Source organism: Ambystoma mexicanum, chromosome 5q (assembly GCF_040938575.1).
Source record: "Ambystoma mexicanum isolate Mex_15411 chromosome 5q, UKY_AmexF1_1, whole genome shotgun sequence".
NCBI classification, from domain to species: domain Eukaryota; kingdom Metazoa; phylum Chordata; class Amphibia; order Caudata; family Ambystomatidae; genus Ambystoma; species Ambystoma mexicanum.
In genome coordinates, this window is record NC_090933.1 from 994,683,692 (window position 1) to 994,703,323 (window position 19,632).

General features: G+C 45.6%; 1 protein-coding gene across 1 annotated transcript in view; it reads left to right on the forward strand.

Annotated features, from left to right (window-relative positions):
- Nucleotides 1–19,632, forward strand: part of EBAG9 (estrogen receptor binding site associated antigen 9) — a 136,243-nt gene that overhangs the window by 49,864 nt on the left and 66,747 nt on the right. The window contains exons 5-6 of the mRNA XM_069621515.1: nt 10,739–10,849; nt 16,689–16,777. Of these exons, the coding sequence (XP_069477616.1) occupies nt 10,739–10,849; nt 16,689–16,777 (200 nt within the window). The remainder of the gene's footprint in view (nt 1–10,738; nt 10,850–16,688; nt 16,778–19,632) is intronic.

Below are 19,632 nucleotides of genomic sequence, written 5' to 3' on the forward strand. Positions count from 1 at the left end.
GACTGGTCTCTGGGTCATACTGCCCCCAGCCAATGACTGCCCTCTCCCTAAGCCCCGCCACTGGCAGCCATCCTCAGATTTTTACCGCACGCTCAAGTGTTGGGAGTCCTCGTGCTATAGCTCTCGAGCTTTTACTGTTTTTTGGCTTTTTCAAAGAGATTTATCTCATTTTGTGGTTTAATCGTGGCTCAAGCTCCACCGTTTCTACTTCCGATCAACGGGACCCGTTTCGGATTTATCTACGCCCCTCAAGGGTGAAGTTTTCGTCGAGTAAAGCTTCTTGGAGGATTCCAGAGGTTTCTGAGGCCTACCTCGTTAACGAGAGGAACATGGCCCAGGAGAAGGGAAGCTCGACTCCCGGCAAACTGTGCAGGATCTGCCCTGGATGCAACCTTCAAAATGTGTTCAAGGAGGACGAAATGCCTTTACTGCCTCCACGAGGACAAAACGCACGTGGAGAAGGACTGTGCATTTTGCTTTAACATGACGGATCGGACAATGAGGGATTGCTGGACCCGTCTCTCCAACTGGCTGGAAGGCAAGAGCCCAGCAGGTGAGAAGAAGTCGTCTGGGCGGTCTTTCAAAGTCCTGTAAGGGCGCCCCGGCAACGGGGGCCCAACAGAAGGCAAAGCACTGCGAGTCCGCGGGCACCGGGAGCATCGAACGGTCGGGCTCCTCGCCTGCCAGGCTGGGCGCACCTTCACCGACGCCATCAACCGCGAGCCAACGCTCTGGCTCGGGGAAGAGAAAATCCGAGAACCCGGCTAAGCTTCTGGAGAGGCCCCAGTCGATCTCGGAGGAACCGGCTGAGGGGGAGCGAGGCAGTGACCCTCCCCCTAAGGTGAAGGCCTAAAGCGCGCTCAAGGCGGTTAAGGCCTCGATTCACCCGGCTAAGGCCTCTATCGAGGGAGTCACTGCGGCCCTGGCGAATCCCGAGGAGGGGGACGACGAGAGCGAGGGTGGCAACGACGACGAGGTTCCCGAGCAACCGTCACTCCCAGCACGCCCGTCGCAACCCGAGCCTCAGGACAACTCGGCGGCAATTTTGACGGCAATCCAAGCCTTATGCATGGAGATAAGGACGAGACTGCCCCTACCCCCGACGGACGACCCAGCTGAACCGGGTCCATCGGGAAGCCCTCCGAACAAGAGGAGGAGAATCCATCCAGTTCCCTTTCAGCCCTCACGGCCTTCTCAGCCTTTGTCGCCTTCCCCAATCCGGAGGGACGACACGGGAACACACACGGCCACGACGGGGACGGATGACAACGGCGGTGACGATGGGACTGTCCGCCCTTCACCGATTCCTTGGGCGTACCTGCCCGTTGAAATTGGCTCCTTCCACGCCATGATTGCCAGGGCATTTGAGCTTTTTCAACTCTGCCCTAAGGAGAAGGAAGGCTTCATCTACCAGCGCCGCGAGGCCAAAAGGAAGACGGTCTAAGCGGTGCCGTTGCTGGATGACATCTGGGACGATGGACTTGCCCTCCTCAAGAACCCGTCCACGACACCTGCCAAAAGGGACCGGTACGAGAAGTAGTACCGGGTCCCCGACACCGCCCCGTTGTGCCTTAGGGCGCAGCCGACCCCGGATTCAGTCGTCTCAGCGACGGCCAAGAAGAAAGCTGGGAGTGCATCGGCTTCATCCTCAACTTCGCCACCGGACGGCGAGGGAAAGAAGCTGGATGCCGTGGGACGACGAGTCATCTCATCGGCGGCAACAACGATTAAGGCGGCCAACGCCCTAGCGATTGTGGCCCGCTACGACGGAATTGTGGTATAAGGTCGCCCCCCTGTTGGGCTTCCTCCCGGACGACAAGAGGGCGGAGGCCCTGGCGATCCTACAGGAGGATGAGGTGGCGTCGGACCATGCCATAACTGTGGCCACGGACATTGCCGACACCGGTTTCCGCCAGTTGGGCAACAGTGTTTGCCTTCGACGGCGGGGGGTGGCTCAAAGCGACGTATTTCTGCCAGGACATGCAAGCCAAGGTTTTGGACATGCCCTTCGACGGGAACAATCTGTTTGGAAAGACTGTGGATGAGTCGCTGCAGGCCATCAAGACCGACACGGAGACGGCTCGGGCCTTGGGAGTTCTGCAACAACGGCGGCCGCCCTTTCGGAACTCCGGAGGCAAACAAGGTGCCTCCAAAGGATTCGGCGGTGGCTCCTTGACCTACCGTTAAGCGGCCCGTTCCTCTTCGCAGGAAGCCTACCGGGGAAGAGGCAAGTCCGGTGGATCTCTCCGTCGTTGCCAGGGAGGCCAAGGAGGCAATACTGCTTCCAAACAAGACTGAACCGGCCGTGGCGTCGGGCCCCCAATGAAGCACCTCGGTGAGAGGCCAGCTGGCAAAATTCGTCAGCGTGTGGGAGTCCATCTTCACCGACCGTTGGGTGCTGGATTCCTTGGCCCACGGGCACACTCTGGAAATCCTAAAGAAGTGCCCCCGAATTCCTCCAGTGGCCAGGAAGGAAAACCACGTCCCTCAACTGCTGTTAGAGGTGAGGGCGATGCTCAAGAAAGGAGCCATCGAGCTCGTCCCAAGCAGGCTCCAGGGCTCCGGAGTATACTCAAGATACTTCCTCGTCAGAAAGAAGACAGAAGGTTGGCGTCCCATTCTGGACTTGGATCGGCTGAACAAATACATCAAGGCACAGAAGTTCGGGATGGTCGCCCTCCAGCACGTGCTGGGACAGCTGGAGGAGGGCGACTTCCTAGTGTCGTTGGATCTGGAGGATGCATATTTTCACATCCCTATCTTAAAAAGACACCGAAAGTTTCTCAGGTTCGTAGTCCAAGGGCGGCACTACCAGTTCAAGGCCCTCCCATTTGGATTGAAGTCGGCGCCCAGGGTGTTCACCAAGTGCCTGGCACCAGTGGCGGCGCGGCTGCGCCTGCAGGGGATCCACGTCTACCCATACCTGGATGACTGGCTCATCCGAGCAGGGACAAGGGAACTCGCCGTCAAACACATGGCATAGACCGTACAGCTGCTCACGGACCTGGGATTCTCCCTCAACTTCCCCCAAATCCCACCTGGTTCCGTCGCAGGTCGCGCTGTTTCTGGGAGCCAAACTCGATACAGTAGCGCAGTTGGCCTCATCGTCGGAGGAAAGAACGCAGGCCATCCTGGGCAAGGTACAGCGTCTGCTGGCCACTGACGTGGCCAGAGTGAGGTCCATCAAGTCCCTTCTCGGGATGATGTCCTCTTGCATCTACCTGGTGTGCCTGTGCAGGCTTCGGATGCGTCCTCTGCAGGAGTTCGACGCCCGTTGGACAGAAGCGACGGACAGCTTCGAGGACAAGATCTCGCTCAACGAAGTATTCCGCCAAGCATCTCGCCGCGTGCACAGACTTTCAGACCCCAGCATACCAGGTGACGGTGACGACGGATGCCTCCCTGGAGGGGTGGGGAGCACACATCGGAGATCTTCACGCGAGAAGGGCAAGGTAGTGAGGATTTTCACCGACAACACCACCACGATGTTCTACATCCTGAAGCAGGGAGGAACCAGATCCCCAGCCCTATCCAAGGAAGCCCAGGATCTGTGGCACTGGGCCGTTGCCCAGGGGATGTTTCTGGTGAGTTCATCTAGCAGGGATAAAAACACCATTGCGACTCGCTCAGCAGGGAGCTGCGCTCTTGCCACGAGTGGGAACTACGCCAGGATCAAGTGGATCAACTCTTCCGGCGATGGGGCAAACCCCAAATCGACCTGTTTGTGGCGGCGACGAACTCCAAGTGCCAGAGGTTCGCCAGCAGGTTCCCCCAGCCGAGGAGCATGGGCGATGCTTTCTCGTTTCCCTGGGACGGCCTGTTCCTGCATGCGTTCCCGCCGTTGTTGCTCGGGCTCATCAACCAACTCAAGAGGTCCCGGTGCAGGATGATCCTCTTTGCACCGAGGTGGCCGAGACACATATGGTTCCCGGACCTTCTGGACTTGTCAGCGTCACCACCAGTCAAACTGTCGCCGGACGCAGTTCTTCTCTCCAGAGAAGGGGGAAGGGGGCGCCATTCTTCATCACGACCCGGAGTCCCTGAACTTGCAGGCGTGGCTCCTGCAGCACTAGAGTTTGGAGAGTACGATATCACGGCTGACTGCAGAGAGGTTCTTGCAAAGGCCATGGCGTCCTCAACTAAGTGCTACGGACACAAGTGGAAGAGGTTCTCTGTCTGGTGCCATGCACAGAAGGTTAACCCTCGATGGATTACAGCCCCTCAAGTGCTACCGTATTTACTGTTGCTGGCCAAAGCCGGACTAGCTCACGCTTCCATCAAGATGCATCTGGCAGCGATTTCCCGATACACCAGAACTGTGGGACGGTCGTCCCTGTGGTCTCATCGCCTGGTGAAGGAGTTTATGAAAGGACTGTTCCGATCGTTCCCGCCGGTGAAGGCTCCTGCCCCGGCTTGGGAACTCAACGTGGTGCTGACCAGGCTCATGGGCCCGCCATTCGACCCCTTGCATTCGGCCCCGTTGAAGTTTCTGTCGTGGAAGACAGCATTCCTTATGGCCATCACCTCTGCATGACGTGTGGGAGAGATTCATGCCCTTTCCTGCAAGCCTCCATACTTGACTTTCCACAAGACGAGGGTGGTGCTGAGGACGCACCCCTCCTTCATGCCCAAGGTGCCGTCGGACTTCCATCTTAACGAGCCCTTGGTGTTACCAGTCTTTTTCCCGGCGCCTTCGTCGCCGGCCGAGAGGACTTTGCACACGCTGGATGTAGCTAGAGTGCTGAAGTTCTACGTGGACCGAACGAAGAGTTTTCGGAAGACATCACAGCTGTTTGTGAACTTTGTCTCTCGAAGGCTTCCATTTCCAGATGGCTCTCCGGCTGCATCATGCACTGTCATCGGTTGGCGAACCGACTGTTGCCCGGCCGTCCGAGAGCCCATTCGACCAGAGCGATCGCTGCTACCATGGCGTTCTTGTCTGGTGTGCCCCTGCTGGACATCTGCAGGGATGCTACGTGGAGGTCGAAGCACACCTTCACAACATTCTACTTCATCGACCGGTATTCCAGGGAGGAGCCAGAGTCGCCCAGGCAGTGCTGCGCAACCTGTTCGCTTAAGGTGAGCCTGGTGAGGAGGTAAGAGATGCTTAATGTTGAGTTTTATGTAATGCTTAATGTTGAGCCTTGCCACCTCCCGTGGTTGTGCATGTGTGTACTGCTATGTATTCTTATATTCATGAGCATGTGGATCCATGCCAGACCCTATGCTGGAGAAGGAACAAGTTACTTACCTGTAACTGTTGTTCTCCAGCATGGGTCTGGCATGGATTCACATGCGAACCCTCCCTCCTACCCCTCTGAGGCTCTTCACTTGGTCATACAGCCACTTTACGTGCTACCAAATCTGAGGATGGCTGCCAGGGGCGGGGCTTAGGGAGAGGGCAGTCATTGGCTGGGGGCAGTATGACCCAGAGACCAGGGATTGGCTACTACTAAGAAAGACAGATCGGAAACGAAACTGATGCTGACTTTTTTCTTTACCGAGGATTCCCAGCCTGACGGGGAAGAAATTCATGAGCATGGGAATCCATGCCAGACCCATGCTGGAGAACAACAGTTACAGGTAAGTAACTTGTTTCTTATGACTTTTTCTAAGAAACGCAAAGTCTTATGCCTGGAGACTAAACGATTTACCTGTTACTAGAGTAAACCCTTTAAGTTACTTAGTGGTGTCGGTTTCAATCATCTCCTCTACTCTGCAGCAAAAAGGAAAAATTAGGGAAAAGGTATTGCCATGTATTTCTATGATGAAGGTGGTTAAACCTAAGCTGTGCATGCTCTATTTGCACATCGTATTGAGTTGTATAAACTAAAAGTAACAGCGATGGTATTATATGGCTGTGAATTGACCTAATTTAAAAATCGGAAGTTCCTCGAACGAAAAATCTGGAGTCCGTCTTGGGGCTTCCAAAGACTACTCGAACGTAGTGCATTTCGCCTTGAGCTGGGGTTAATATCGTGGTGGGTCCAGCATATAAAACCTAGCCTGACATTATTTTATAAACTAACCATGGCAGAGGGCACTAGTCTGGGGTCGTACCTGTATGAATGTCTAAAAGATAGGTTGAAATCTGTCCCATTCTTGAGGGTTTGAGGAACGGTGTATGGCATTCGAAGAATTTACCCTGATTAAAATAACTCATTCTGATTGTATAAATAAGAGAACGATTTGGCAATGGCACAAGATTTCGGATATGACAGACATGGATAGACTGAAGCTGTATAGGTGGAGTTATATTACATTCCTAGGTCAACCCCCCGGTCGTATCTCCTCAGGTTTCCGTCTCAGAAACGTAGGGATTGGTACTTTAAATTTCTGTTGAATATTTTACCTACTATGGGGGTTATTCGGCCTAGGGTGAAATTCCCCAGAACCCTGCAGGGCTGTTCAGCCTAGTCACAATAACTGCCATAGTAGGTAAAATATTCAACAGAAATTTTAAAGTACCAATACCTACATTTCTGAGATGGAAACCTGGGGAGGTACGACCGGGGAGGGGGGGGGTGGATGTTATAGGAATGTAATATAATCATCTGGTTCTAAGCTGTACCTCCTTTAGGGAAAGTAGGATTGCTTTACTGTGTCCTTGTATGCACTCCAAGGATCAAGTGATCACAGCTTTGCTATTGAACAGGCTTATGACGACTTCTTTTCAGGGCTTTATACTGGCATTATGTCAACTCTTGGAAAATGTCTTCTTGAAACTGAATCTGATTGTGCAACAGGAGAAGGATTGGTGGGCCATTTGGGATTAACTGTGCCTACCATGGTGTAATTAATGGTGTAATCATTATGATTGGGAAATGAGGACTAGCTTGATTTTTTTTTTTTTTGAGATTTTTTTAAAAAAAATGTATGTTCTGATTTAATTGAGATTTGTAAATAGAAGTGTAAATGTTTAAATGTAAACTAAAAACACTTTTTCTAATAAATATATAAACTATCTTACATGTTTAAACACAAATATCTAGCGATTTTGCAGGCTGCGCCCACGGTCCCATCCGAGATAGCGTAAAGAAATCGTGGTGAAGTGACTGCAATCATGTCGGCGTTCTTTGAGAAAGTGGATCTACATATGTTGTAACAATAATAACATCTTACATAGCAAATATTGTTTACCCATCAGCCATTTTAGTCGTGGAGCTATGCAGCTTGGTTCACATCAGCACTGCAGGCAAGAGGCACCCACTGCCCCACATCACAACCAAAGTAAGATTTTGGCAGTTTCTGTGAAAAAGGTATGCTAAGCATTTAGCTGCTCTTACCTTTGAGTGAAGAAGGAAACTTCTTGGGCCCCACTGTGATGTTGCAATGGAGGATGAGGGTGTCGACGAGCAGTTGTGATGTCCAAGAGATCACAGCATCTGTGGAAAATGTATGTTTGGCAAAAATGACAAGGAAACAATGGTACACACTGAGCCAGCATGAAAGGGAAACCAGTGTATTCTTATTGGGCACAAATGACAGCTCAGATTTGGAGAGAGTATTCACAAGTCACATGGAGTTGTCAAACATTACACAGAAGAGGCAGCTTGTGTAGAGAGATCAATAATATGAAATCACATTGGACCGAACCAGGTTTGTACAACAGTAACGGTTCCTTATGACAGACGGGCCGCAGTTAGCCTTGCAGTTTCTTGTACCCTTTCGTAACATAGGGCTCAACTTGCATAGCTATCACTTCTATGGAATAACATAACAGCACCTGTATACCAAATAAGGTAATGATGGAGAAAGAGAAGCGCAGTGTACCGAAGTGCAACATTGGGTTGCTGGGCTATGGAAGAATCTGCCAGGCCCCGGAGTGTGTGCAACGTGTAAAGATGATTATATATGGTTACTCGGAATGGGCCCAATGAAGGCCAATGATACCATATAGATAATCTGCCACAACAACTTGGTAATTAATGTTCATCAACACGCAGTATCCTCACCTATGTTCAAGGTTTTGTAGCAAGTTTTCAAAGCAAGAAAACTATCATTTGAAACTACACTGCACAATGCCTACCTGGCATTCCTTCTTTTAAAATAAACAAGAAAAAAAAATCCCAAACAAGGAATGTTAACTAAATTAAAGACTGTCCCAGCTCCAAAATCCCACAAGTAGTGCATTGCCCTTAGTTTAGTTTCATTTCACTTTTCTACTGTTTTGGGTAAGGGTCAATGAATGAGGCTTAAAAAGCTCTTTTTCGGCACTTTTCCACTCTTTTATTCTTTTTTATTGGTCAACAACTGTTAGTGTTTTATGGAGGAAAGGCATTTAGTTTATCCTTTTTTACTCTAATTCTCCCCCTCTCTTTAATCATTATTCACTATAGAAACACTTTTTGACAACTGTGCATCCTGTTGGGGGGAGGGGGGGGCAAGAAGTCAGTTTGCCCCATTTGTAAAAAAAAAATTAAAAAAAAAATGGCATCAGGAAATGATGCTTGGGGTAAAGTTAACACCATTCCTGGGCCGTTCCAGAACTCTTCCAGAAGCCACCGCTTCAAGGCCACAGCCCTCGAAAAGGAAACTACGAGGTTTTTACTATTCTTAGACAAGTATGTGGACCGATTGGCACTGTCATTGCTAAATGTTGAGGCTCGCCTGCAACATGTTTGAGATTGAGGTCTTGTTGTCGAGGCTCACCAGAAGGGTTAGACAATGAGACACTCGAGGAATCTTCTTTTATTTTTATATATTTTCTTTTCTTTTCTGCCTACTCCCATTCATTTTACCATATAGAAAAAGGCAGAATTTCTGCGCAGCGCACAGCAAAACCTGCTGGACGTAATTGGAGCGAGTACAAAACAACTTGAGTATGAAGTGTATATTTCCAGGAGGGGTCTGCGGTTGTTCCGTCCAGTAATTGTTTAAATATTTGACGGATAATGGTGCTTTCCATCAGAGGCTTTTCAAGAATGAAAAGAACGCCCTTTTTTTCTTTTCAATGTGAGTGATAACCCAGGGTTATTTATGGGTGTAGCTAAAATTGAAAAGTGGAACAAAAGGGATGAAAGTGCATCAGGCTAGAGATGGGGAGGGCGAAAAGAAGGCGTCATGTGAAATTGTTTGCGGCTAGTGGTGGAGGGCCAGGGGACTGAGGCCAGAGCCCAGACGTTTTCGCATAACCGGGATTATAGCGGGAAGAACCGGGGTTATAGCAGAAAACGGGATTGGAAATGAAAGTGCATCAGACTAATAACCAGGGTTATCTGAAGTGCATTAATATCGGGGTCCGCGGAAGTGTGTCCGCGGAGCGGACATAGATATCACAAATTTTTTTAGCGGTATGCTAAGGTAGCATGCGTTGGAGGACCTAGATATCGCCAAATAAATAAAAGCACGCTTTCGGGACCAAGCCGCCGCTCCTGCCACAAATTTGGTGAAAATCCATCCAGCGGTTTGGGATATAGGTGTGAGCAAAGGTTTCTCCCATTATGTCTATGTAAAAAATAATTTTGGGACCCCACTCACCACTTTGCACCCCCCCCCGCCCCCCCCCCCACCTTGCTTCTTGTGTCACCAAACTTGGCCAAAAGAAAATCAGAGTGGGCCATATACTTATTTTGCAAAGTGTGGTGAGCAAAGTTTTTTACTTTTCTTTTCTGACCAGAGGGGCTTCTACTGATGGCCCCCTATCAGCACAACCTTTATTTATGTGCTCCCTGCATTAGCCTTTATGGCCACCGGCACAGGGTTGCTCTTTAATCACCCCATGTTTGTCCTAGAGTGATTCTCACCCTGAACATGTGTTGAGTGAGCTGGAAGTAGCCTTGGTAAAGTTTTGGCTGCACTAGGGTGGTAGCCACTTTCAGCACTCTGGTTGCACACTGCATCTATATGGTAGCTATTGGTATATTAAGTTATTTTTCTGAGTCCTTTTCCTGGCTATTCTGTTTTTGGCCATTCCTATGTCTGCATGGACCATAAGGCACTGGCAAAATGGAAGTTTTTAATGTTGCTTATCCTGAGTCAACAAAGGTACCCTTGGTGTTGGTTCGAAGTGGTATACTGGTTTAAAGTCCTCCACACTTCCCAGTCTACATCCTTTCTGGAAGTGCCTGTATGATTGGTGGATTTTAGGTATGCCAAAGTCTTTGTGCTGTCTAACGTGTGATTCATGGGCTGGCTTAGACCAGCCTTTGAGTCCATGTGTTATCAGCAAGAGGCCCTGTGCAATCCTCAGAGTTTTATCACAAAACTGCTTGATGATGGGCTGCTGCTAACCATCCTAAGATCAGATGATTAGGATCAAGGTACAACCTATAGTCAAGCATCCTGAATGTCGGCAAACTCAAAGTAAGACACTCATAGCTGTCACTTTTAATTCCTCCAAAAGATTCTTGCTGTGTGATAGAACACAAAAAGCATTTCCTGTCATCTTCCTTCACATCCTTTGTACTCTTTAGTTCATGAATTCTGAGGTGATGCTTTGAACTTCAACTTGGGCCCCATTGGGCCACACTGATGGCCAACAAATTCTAATTTTCCAGTTCAAATATCTCTGCATGCTGCACAATCGGTAACCCTGAATATGCTCCCCTGCTGAGGTGTTATTGCTGCTTTGTGGAGAAAGTCAGCTCTGAGATTAATATAGGTAATACAGCACATTAAAATACTCTACTTTTAGGAATGACTGGGCATGTGATGGTGTTATTGATTTAAAGCATACATTTCTTTGTTTTCATGTTGCAAGCCTCTTTTCACCTTTTTTTTTGTTTTATCTTTGCAGATTATTATTAAAAAAAGAGAACCACTAAGTTTTGCAATACCAGATGGCAATACACTGTTCTCAAGTAGACTTGCAGCACCTACACAAGATATTCCATTTATGAATCAATCAGTAAGTATCCAACATTTTGTTATTTTCTTAAACTATTTCTTTCTTTTGTAAATCGTGATCTTTATATCTAAAACATGGACCAAAAAAAAATCTTGGGGACACGAGTGATAAGGAGCCATATTAAATTATTTTGCTTCACTACAAGAAATAACCTGACCGGATGACGACTTCAGTTTATGGAGTACCAGCAATGCGGGAAACGGCGATACACTGCGGAATGTGAAATGTTACGGTGTGGGTATCTAACACTAGCTCATGTCCGTCGGTTCGTGGGAACCGGCTCTCAGCGGATCTGCCAGAGAGCTGCGGCCACAGGGATAATTGAAACTCTCCAAGGGTGGGGGCCGTGCTGCGGTGCACAGGGCTCAAACCATCTTTATTTCCCAAAATGGTTTCCAGGGCCTAGCTAAATTCAGTAGGTTTGGTCAATGTTGTCAGCCAGTGGCCCACCCACCACCTGGGCCCTGGTGGCAGGGAGGACCCCTGACGAGCCCTGGACTTCACCGGGGGAGAGGATGCAGGGGAGGGGGGCCTCTTGGACCAATCCTCCCATACACCCCGCAACATGTAGGTATTACAGCAGAGAGCTTCCCTCTTGCATCAAGTCTTATTCTTACAGTTGTATTGCTATATAGCAACATTAGAATCTTGGAGTCCTCTGGGAATGTCCCAGGCTTGGAGCTTCAGCCACAGACGATTTCTCAGCACAGTATAAAACGCGGCTGAGAAATCAATCGGGCACAATATGTATTTAAGTTCCTACGTTTGCCTGCATATTCAATGCTAGAGATTAGTACCATAAAATTATGGTTTGTGCAAGCTTTTTCCCTGAAACCAATTTGATTAGGTGGTAAAATGTTCTTTGTTTTAATCCAGGAATTAAGTTCCACTAAAAGTACTCGTGCCAACATTTTAGAAGGGATATCTTGCATTGTCAACAATCTAAAGTTCTTTGGCTCGGCCCAGGAACCTTTCTTATACAGGGTTAGAATGTGGCTTGTGTGCCATGATTCTGGTATTAAGCCGAACTTGCCGATTTCTGTGAACAGTGAAAGGAAGACTTCGGCCCAAAGATGGGGATTAAGTTTAAACAAAAGGTTGCAGGACCCATCTGGACCTGCTGCACGAGAGATTTTGAGATTGGCAATAATTGATGCTATATCTGATATAGTTGATTTGCACTGCCAAATATCCTTTGTATAAAACATCTCTGACTGATAGTTTCAGTACGGCCCAATGTAGATCCAATATAAGAACACCATACTTCCTCCTGATATACGATTAATTGTAATGTCCCTTTTCTTATTTTTCCTGATGACATCCCATATCTTAGCAGATTCATTGGACTGGGCCAACAGTGCAATTTCCTTCCATCTTGCATTTTCCAAACTCTTCTTATAGGCACTGAGCCAAAGACAATACTTCTTCTTGATAAATTTAACTTTTGTAGCGATAGATGATGGTTGAACCCTCGGCACTACTTCGCGTACAGCCATTGCTATCTCACATCTTACCTTCTTTTTTTCATTACTTATATTTTTGTCATAATGTTTGTATTGACCCTTATTGGTTCGTTCAAATGAGGACTTGTATGTAAGAAACTCCCTAACTTCCTTCTGTATTTTTTCGATCATTACAGAGAAATCACTAATTAAACTACTTCCTTCTTTATTTACCACTACCTTCCTTTCTAGTAAAAAGTTGGAAATAAGAGTTTACGCAACTATGTTAGCGCGGGACAGATTATTGGAATGCCATTGTATTGTATTATTACCTGAGTTCACAAAAAGCTGCCCATTACTATCATATTCCGTTAATGGTACCTCTGTGTATGGCATTTTAAGGAGGATACTCAAAAGAAAGTGGTCACTCTCTTCTCGATAAACCAAACCCATATCTACAATTAATTCCATGCCCGCATTGACATAAGCATAGTCTAAAACAGAGGCAGCTTTTCCAACCACCCTTGTAGCCGCCATTGTTTCATCGCCGGGCATATTGCCATTTAGCATGGTAAGCCCATGCTTAATTAACATACTATACCATAATCTCCCCTGCCTGTTTACCACTTTTACGGGGGAGGATTTTTAACTCCTTGAAGGTGTGGTTTGCAATTTTCGCATTAGTCTCCTACCAATATTACCGGAAATGTAGAACTATATTTCATCAAACTATTGTTGACCACATTTATGTTTCTTTTTGATTCCACTGTGTTGGGAGCATCATAGATATTAATTAGAATTACTACATGATTCCAATGGATCACTTTAGCAGCCAACACATTCAACGTTGATTCATCTAGCATAGCCGCCACCCATGGATGTTTTACAGTAATCCCTAAAGTCCCTTTGGTTGCGACCTGATGGACTGTGCTCCGACCATCAAACAACACTTTGTCCATTAACCAAGTTTCTTGTAGGGCTACAAAGGTTACATTTTCAAGGACAGATACAAGACCCTCTTCGGCAAATAGATGACAATGACCCCAAGTATTCCATGACAAAAGACAATCTGATCAACTCAATTCCTTAGAAAAATATTGTTTGAATGTGATTGGTAACCACTGAAAATAACCATTTTCGCAATCGACTGGCTGAGCTCCATCCGATTTCATATTAAACAATTTAGATGGAGACGCAGTCGCCACAAGATGTACCTTTCCACTTTTACCTATAGGTGGTACAGTATTTGCTACTTTACCTATGCTGGGTTCTAGGTTAAGACCAGCCCTTACACTATTATCTTTAGTGCCGTTCACGTTAGAAGTGATTACACGTTTCTTCACTGTTGTCGATATGGTAGTAGTACAGCAGGTATAACCCATGCGCACAAAATCCTCTTCAAATTGCAATACATATGATAGAATGGAGTCACTGTTGAACCATATATTTGATATGTATGTGTTGGGCTTCTCAATTTGATCTACCAATTTGATGTCACTGGCCTTAATAGACCTCAACGGTAGAATACATTGAAATACATTTATTATTGCAGCTCTGTTCAATGGCGCTTGGTCCTTATAGTGCAATATTTTCTGTAATTGCAGTACCTTGACCATATTATCACTATTGTTCTTATCGTTGTTCACTTTTTCACATGCGTGATTATGGGTTGGCGTTGGTGTGTCAATGATAGATTTAGCTTTCCAAATCTCTGCTAAAGTACCTTGTTTATGCTTTGAAGGCTCAGACAAGGCTAATTTTAGTATAGTCGGATGAGATTCTAATTGCGGCATTGATATAGGTTGGGCATTCCCCTCCTGACTGCAGGCAGTAGAATCTGCAGAAGCAACAGCACATGCTAGTACATCAACATCACTAATTAGTGGAACTATTATAGGCTTAATATTCATCTTTAATTTTTGTTGGCCTTTTTTGTTCTTTCTTAGTATGGGTTTATTTCCATACTTAAACGCATGATGTGTTTTATTTTTAGATTTAGGCTTATGGCGACACACGTATTGTATTTTAGCCTTTTCAGAGATTAAGTCATCTATATTCTCTATACCACATACACTAGTACTACGTTCACATAGTACCTTTTCCCGAGCCATCATGCATTTATGTATGATAAGTGCCTGGATATCCATTTTCACACCTCTAAGCGCGTACATTTTGCCACTATATCTGTTAATAAATTCTCAAATGCAATAAACATCATAGACGAAGACATGCTAGTATCACCAATACTTTCATTTCCCACGTCATTCAGGATAGAAGCAATCTGTTATACGAGCTTTAGTAAAATCAGATTGTTTCATCACCTTTTTTGTATCACCAAAGAAGAACCCAACTTTCTCATCACTTTTCTCTCCTACACCACACCCCCAAATTTATTGGCACACATAAGGGCAAACATTCCAATCCTGATGGTGATTTCTTCATATCACATAGAGGAGTGGAATATTCACCAAAGGAAGCTGCCAAATCTTGACCCAAATAAGCCACTTCATCGTCTTCCAAATCATTGAGGCAGATCTAAACACTCCCCTTCAACTATAGTGCATATTACTTTACCCGCTATATATTGCGGGCAATTAGACATAAGACGCTCCTTTCCTGCTTGTAAATCCATTTTGTTTTCCACACCTTCAGCACAAGAAGAGGCAGTTACGGTAGTTGCATCCAATGTAACAAGATGACCCTCATCAATACTATCAACAACTCGGTCAGCGGACTTGGTAATCGAATGCAGTACTTCTCCACATATATCTAGCAATTTGGCACTGAGGCAGCCCAAATCACTCGTTAACTCGGTGGCAAGTTCTTTTGCCGCTACCACATTTTTATGGATGCTATGCCCGATTTCGGGTAAAAATCCATTAGTTGTTTACTCAAAACGTTAGGGTGAGATATTAGCTTGGGCATACAGATACGCCGCCCCCGCAATGTTTTGACACAGCCCAACTCGGGCATTATAGAATCCTTCATTATAAAGCATGCAAGAGGGCATATATCCTAAGAGTTGAGAGTCAGCACTTCTCAAACGCTTTACACTTTTCCACTAACAGCCAGTTCAGAAATACAAATGCACAGTGTAACACAACTTCGTTTTCAGCTAACAAACCTTTGAATTAAACCTGTGACCACTAGATGGTAGTATTTTATAGCATTAACTATATATGTTCTATGTATTTTCTACGCACTTTCAACTCAGCAAGGTTCAGCAAAGATCAGCCTAAACGTATATTCCACCTACACATATGCAAGTGTATTTTGCAAATCGCATTCATTCGCATTCAATCAGATTTAATCTGTCATTTCTTCAGCACAGCTCGGCATTTAAAACAGAAACGCCAGCTGAAACACTATAGTTAAAAGTATATAAAGAACCTGCGAAGCAGTACAAATCCCAGTCTTACCCACACCACGCACACAGCAAACAGCCAACAGCTACTTCACAAGCTACTTGCTTTATAACTTTTGAACCGTTTGACGAATGTGTCCCAAAACCTTCATTCCAGATCTTTCCAGCCAGTCAAAAGTTATCAGCAATAGACTTTTCGGAAAAGTCAGTACTCATTAAATCATTACATTTTAAAATGTTAAACGAAAATGCCTTTTGCTGAACAAAAATGTGTCGGCCCTGTCCCGATTAGATTGACAACCATGAATATGGAGGAAAAGGGGGCTATAGACTAAGAATACAGTAGCCACTAAAGTCATTAACATTTGTCTCTAGAAGAATGTATTTTGTCTGATAACATTGATCATAAGGAGAGCTAGGATTCTCTATAGGTTTGCGATGGTGGGTATAAGTTGGATCACAAAGAAAAGCAATTTAATGCATGTTCTTTATATATTATGCTCTCTTAAGATTACCTTATTGAGATGTTATGTTATATGGACAGCTACAGAAGATCTAAGTAGTTAAAACGTTTTTTTAGTATATTAAAAATTGTTCTAGCATAATGTTCACCTTGATGCCTTGTAAATAAAATCTAAATTGGCCTTCACAATATTTGGAAAGATTCTTGGTGTGCAATTTTAGGTTCAATAATTTCAAGCTAAATAGCATAATACCCTAATGACACAAACGTTAGATGTAATGTTATCAGACAAATGACCTCACTCCAAAACGTTAACCAGTTGCAACCATGTGCCACTGTTTAGATTTGTCGGTGTGATTAACATAGTTTGGGAGTGGCATGTGAACAAAATTGCTGTACATGGACACGTACATTCTCCCTCAAATTCTCCAATGTAAAATGCAAAAAAGAATACTTCAGTTTCTATGCACATTTGGCCATGTCTTAAATATAAAGGTACTTGGACAACTCTGTCATATACACAACTTTGTTTCAGCTTCCCTGCTGTAAATGTTTTCTTCTCATTCACAGCCTGAGTTGGGAGATTTGGAAACGTGGCAGGAAAACACAAATGCCTGGGAGGAAGAGGATGATGCATTTCAAGCTGAGGAAGTGCTACGGTATGTATTGCATACAACTTTGACTAGATCTAATATGGAAGGATCCAAATGTTCCATAGTTTTACATATGTTTAGGATGCCAACCAGCTCCTCCATAGTGAGTAAAGAAAATGAGGATGTTTGAACCACATAGTTGCATCCTTGATTTAGGATTTCTTTGGTATCCAGTGATGTTGCCTGGAAAAAAGTCGCCAGGGAGCAACATTTCCCCAAATTTGCACTCCTAGGAAAATCAAGCACTTTCCCCATATATTCTAGGACTAGAGTTAGAAAGGAAAATGGTGCCTGTCCTTAAATATTCAGGGAAAGGCTTTTAGGGGTACAAGCAAAAACGTCACCTACCTGGCGACATTTTCGCATGGGACATTATCACTTGGAACAGATTAGTTTCCTTTTTCATTCTATCCACAATTGTTGCGATAACTAGACCTCACTACTAGCGTGACTTTTTTGATTGATCATGGAGCCAATGCTGCCTGAAATTTATTTTCCTGGTTTGTTACCAGCGTGTACAGTAGCACAAACCTTGCTGCAGATTTTTCCATCTTTCTTGGGGTTGTTTATGTTTATAGTATTTCTCCCTCCATCCCATCTTTATTTTTCTTCGTAGACTTCAAAGCCTTACCTCCTCCAGCGTGCTTCATAGTTTGAACGACACCTGTTTAACATCGAATTCAACAGTGTTGGTGACGGAACACTTTTCTTTAGTCAAAATAACTCAATGTGAATTTGCCAAAAGAAGTCAACATAACGTATAATTGTGCGAGACTTCAAATGTGCAAGTTGTAAACAAACTGGAAGTCTGGAGCAAACTGTTGTTCATGTGCGCTACCTCACTGTTGGGTAAGAATTTCATAGTAATGATACATCTTCCTAACCTGTGTCAACCCCGGAACGTTTTGCTGGTCTGGTAGATTATTTTTCCTTATACCTCCAGTGAGTGGGAGTCTTACTTTTTTTATGGGCGTCATTAAGACTCTACATAGTGGCTTTTAAAAGTAATCCTCTTTGACAACATTTTGGCAATAAGTGCCTATTGTTGCTGGCTTGGCTTAGGGCTCCCCTTTTAACTTTCTCTGGTTCATGAGAACCATAGTTCCCGAGAGTAGAAAGGATCTTTGGATCCTTTTTACATTTTATTTGGTGAGACCAGCACCCCCCACCTTATGTGGAGTGTTGGGGAGATGCCGAGTATCCCCTTTCTCATTTTAAATGTAACATTAATGTTACAAGTTCAAACTTACCTTTAATGGCTGGTGGCAGAGAACCTTTTTATTAATTCGGTGCACCTTTACCGTGGGATGTTTCCAGAGCCCCGATCAAGACACCAGTCGGTGCTCATTTTACCAAAATAGCCCGGTTGTCTTTTTTCACCATTTTATTGTTCCTTGTCCTTTCTAGTTCCTTCCCCTGACCTCCAGGGTGGGCAATTCCTTTGTGTGATTTTTATCTTCGGCAGGAGTCCTGTGGCCATCTCACCCAGGCTCCAGAATGTCTGTCAAGGCAGGAAGCAAGGGAGGAATCCAAAACACTGCAATTGTTTGTCTTCCTGCCTATGTGTGGGAATCCAGTTCAAACTGGGAGGCTAGCTGTCCTGGAAGGATTGCCAACCCCCCAAGTTTGAATGTTGCAAGGCTGTTTGATTGGCTCGATTCCTGCCTAAAAGTCTTATCCTGGAAGCTGAAGAGGTAGTCAACCACTGGAACCAAAACTGAAAACTCTGAAAATGACGGGCCGACCCAGAGTCTGGTGAGGCCCACTAGACTCAAGAATACCTGCATTTTGAGCCATTCCCCGCCGTGCCGTGACCTTGCAGGGCTGCAATACCCCAATACCCTGGGACCTCGAGCCATTGTGGGGTGCACGGTCTTCCGAATCTCTCTGAAACTTGGTGGGCATCTGTTAGGGAGAATTCTCAAAATGTGCCAATTCCTCTCTACCTTAGAGACCCCCAGCTCGTTTGCTGAACTTTGGGACTCTGTACTTTTTTAATTCTGTTTGTTTTCTGTGTTTATTTTCTTTGGTTGTGGAGTTTTAAGATAACTCCATAGGCATCATCTTTTCAGGTGTGCTACACAGCACCCTCAGTGCAGTGACACTGGGATGTCTTTTAGACTTCCCAAAGGTTTAGCTACTTCCTCTGGGATAAACTACTGTTTCCCAGAGAATGTTAAGTGAAATTGACATTACTAGTCTTTCCAAATTCCTAGACCCAGCACACACCATCTTACAATGGAGTGCTGGAGGGGTTACATAGTATCCCCTGTGTCTAAATACTCATATAGCAGTCAAATGCTACCCTTTCCTATTGAAAAGGCTGGTGGCAGTGGTTTTACAACAAACTATCATGATTTGTCCCGACAGCGAACACCGGTAGCTAAAAATCACGGGAGCCATGTTTTTCAATGCATCTCTCCCTCCCAAGATAAGCCTGGCTTCTCTGTCTACGCTACCCTGAACTCAAGAGGTACCGCCTTCTACTAAGAGTGGAGTCCTGTACTGCCTCAGTTGAATGGTTTTGTAGCGTTTTTAGTAAGCAGGTGTGTGATTTGTGAGAAATAGATGGAAACGGGCAGGAGAAGTCAGAGAATGGTTTGTGAAGGTGGCTTGTCAGTGAGTGGGTGTCGTCTGATAAAGGGCTGCAACATGGGGCTTGAGAAGTATGTGACAGCTGGGGCCAGGTCATAGATGCAGGTTAAGTCTGAAAAAGGTTGCCAGGGAGGAGCACAGGCTACACTACCTAGGACAACTATTCTGTTAAAAAGTGTTAGGATGATGAATGATTAACTGGGGCGAGTGACGAGGGAGCGATTTGACTGGGTTACACCGCTGTAAAGGAAGACTACCAAGTCACA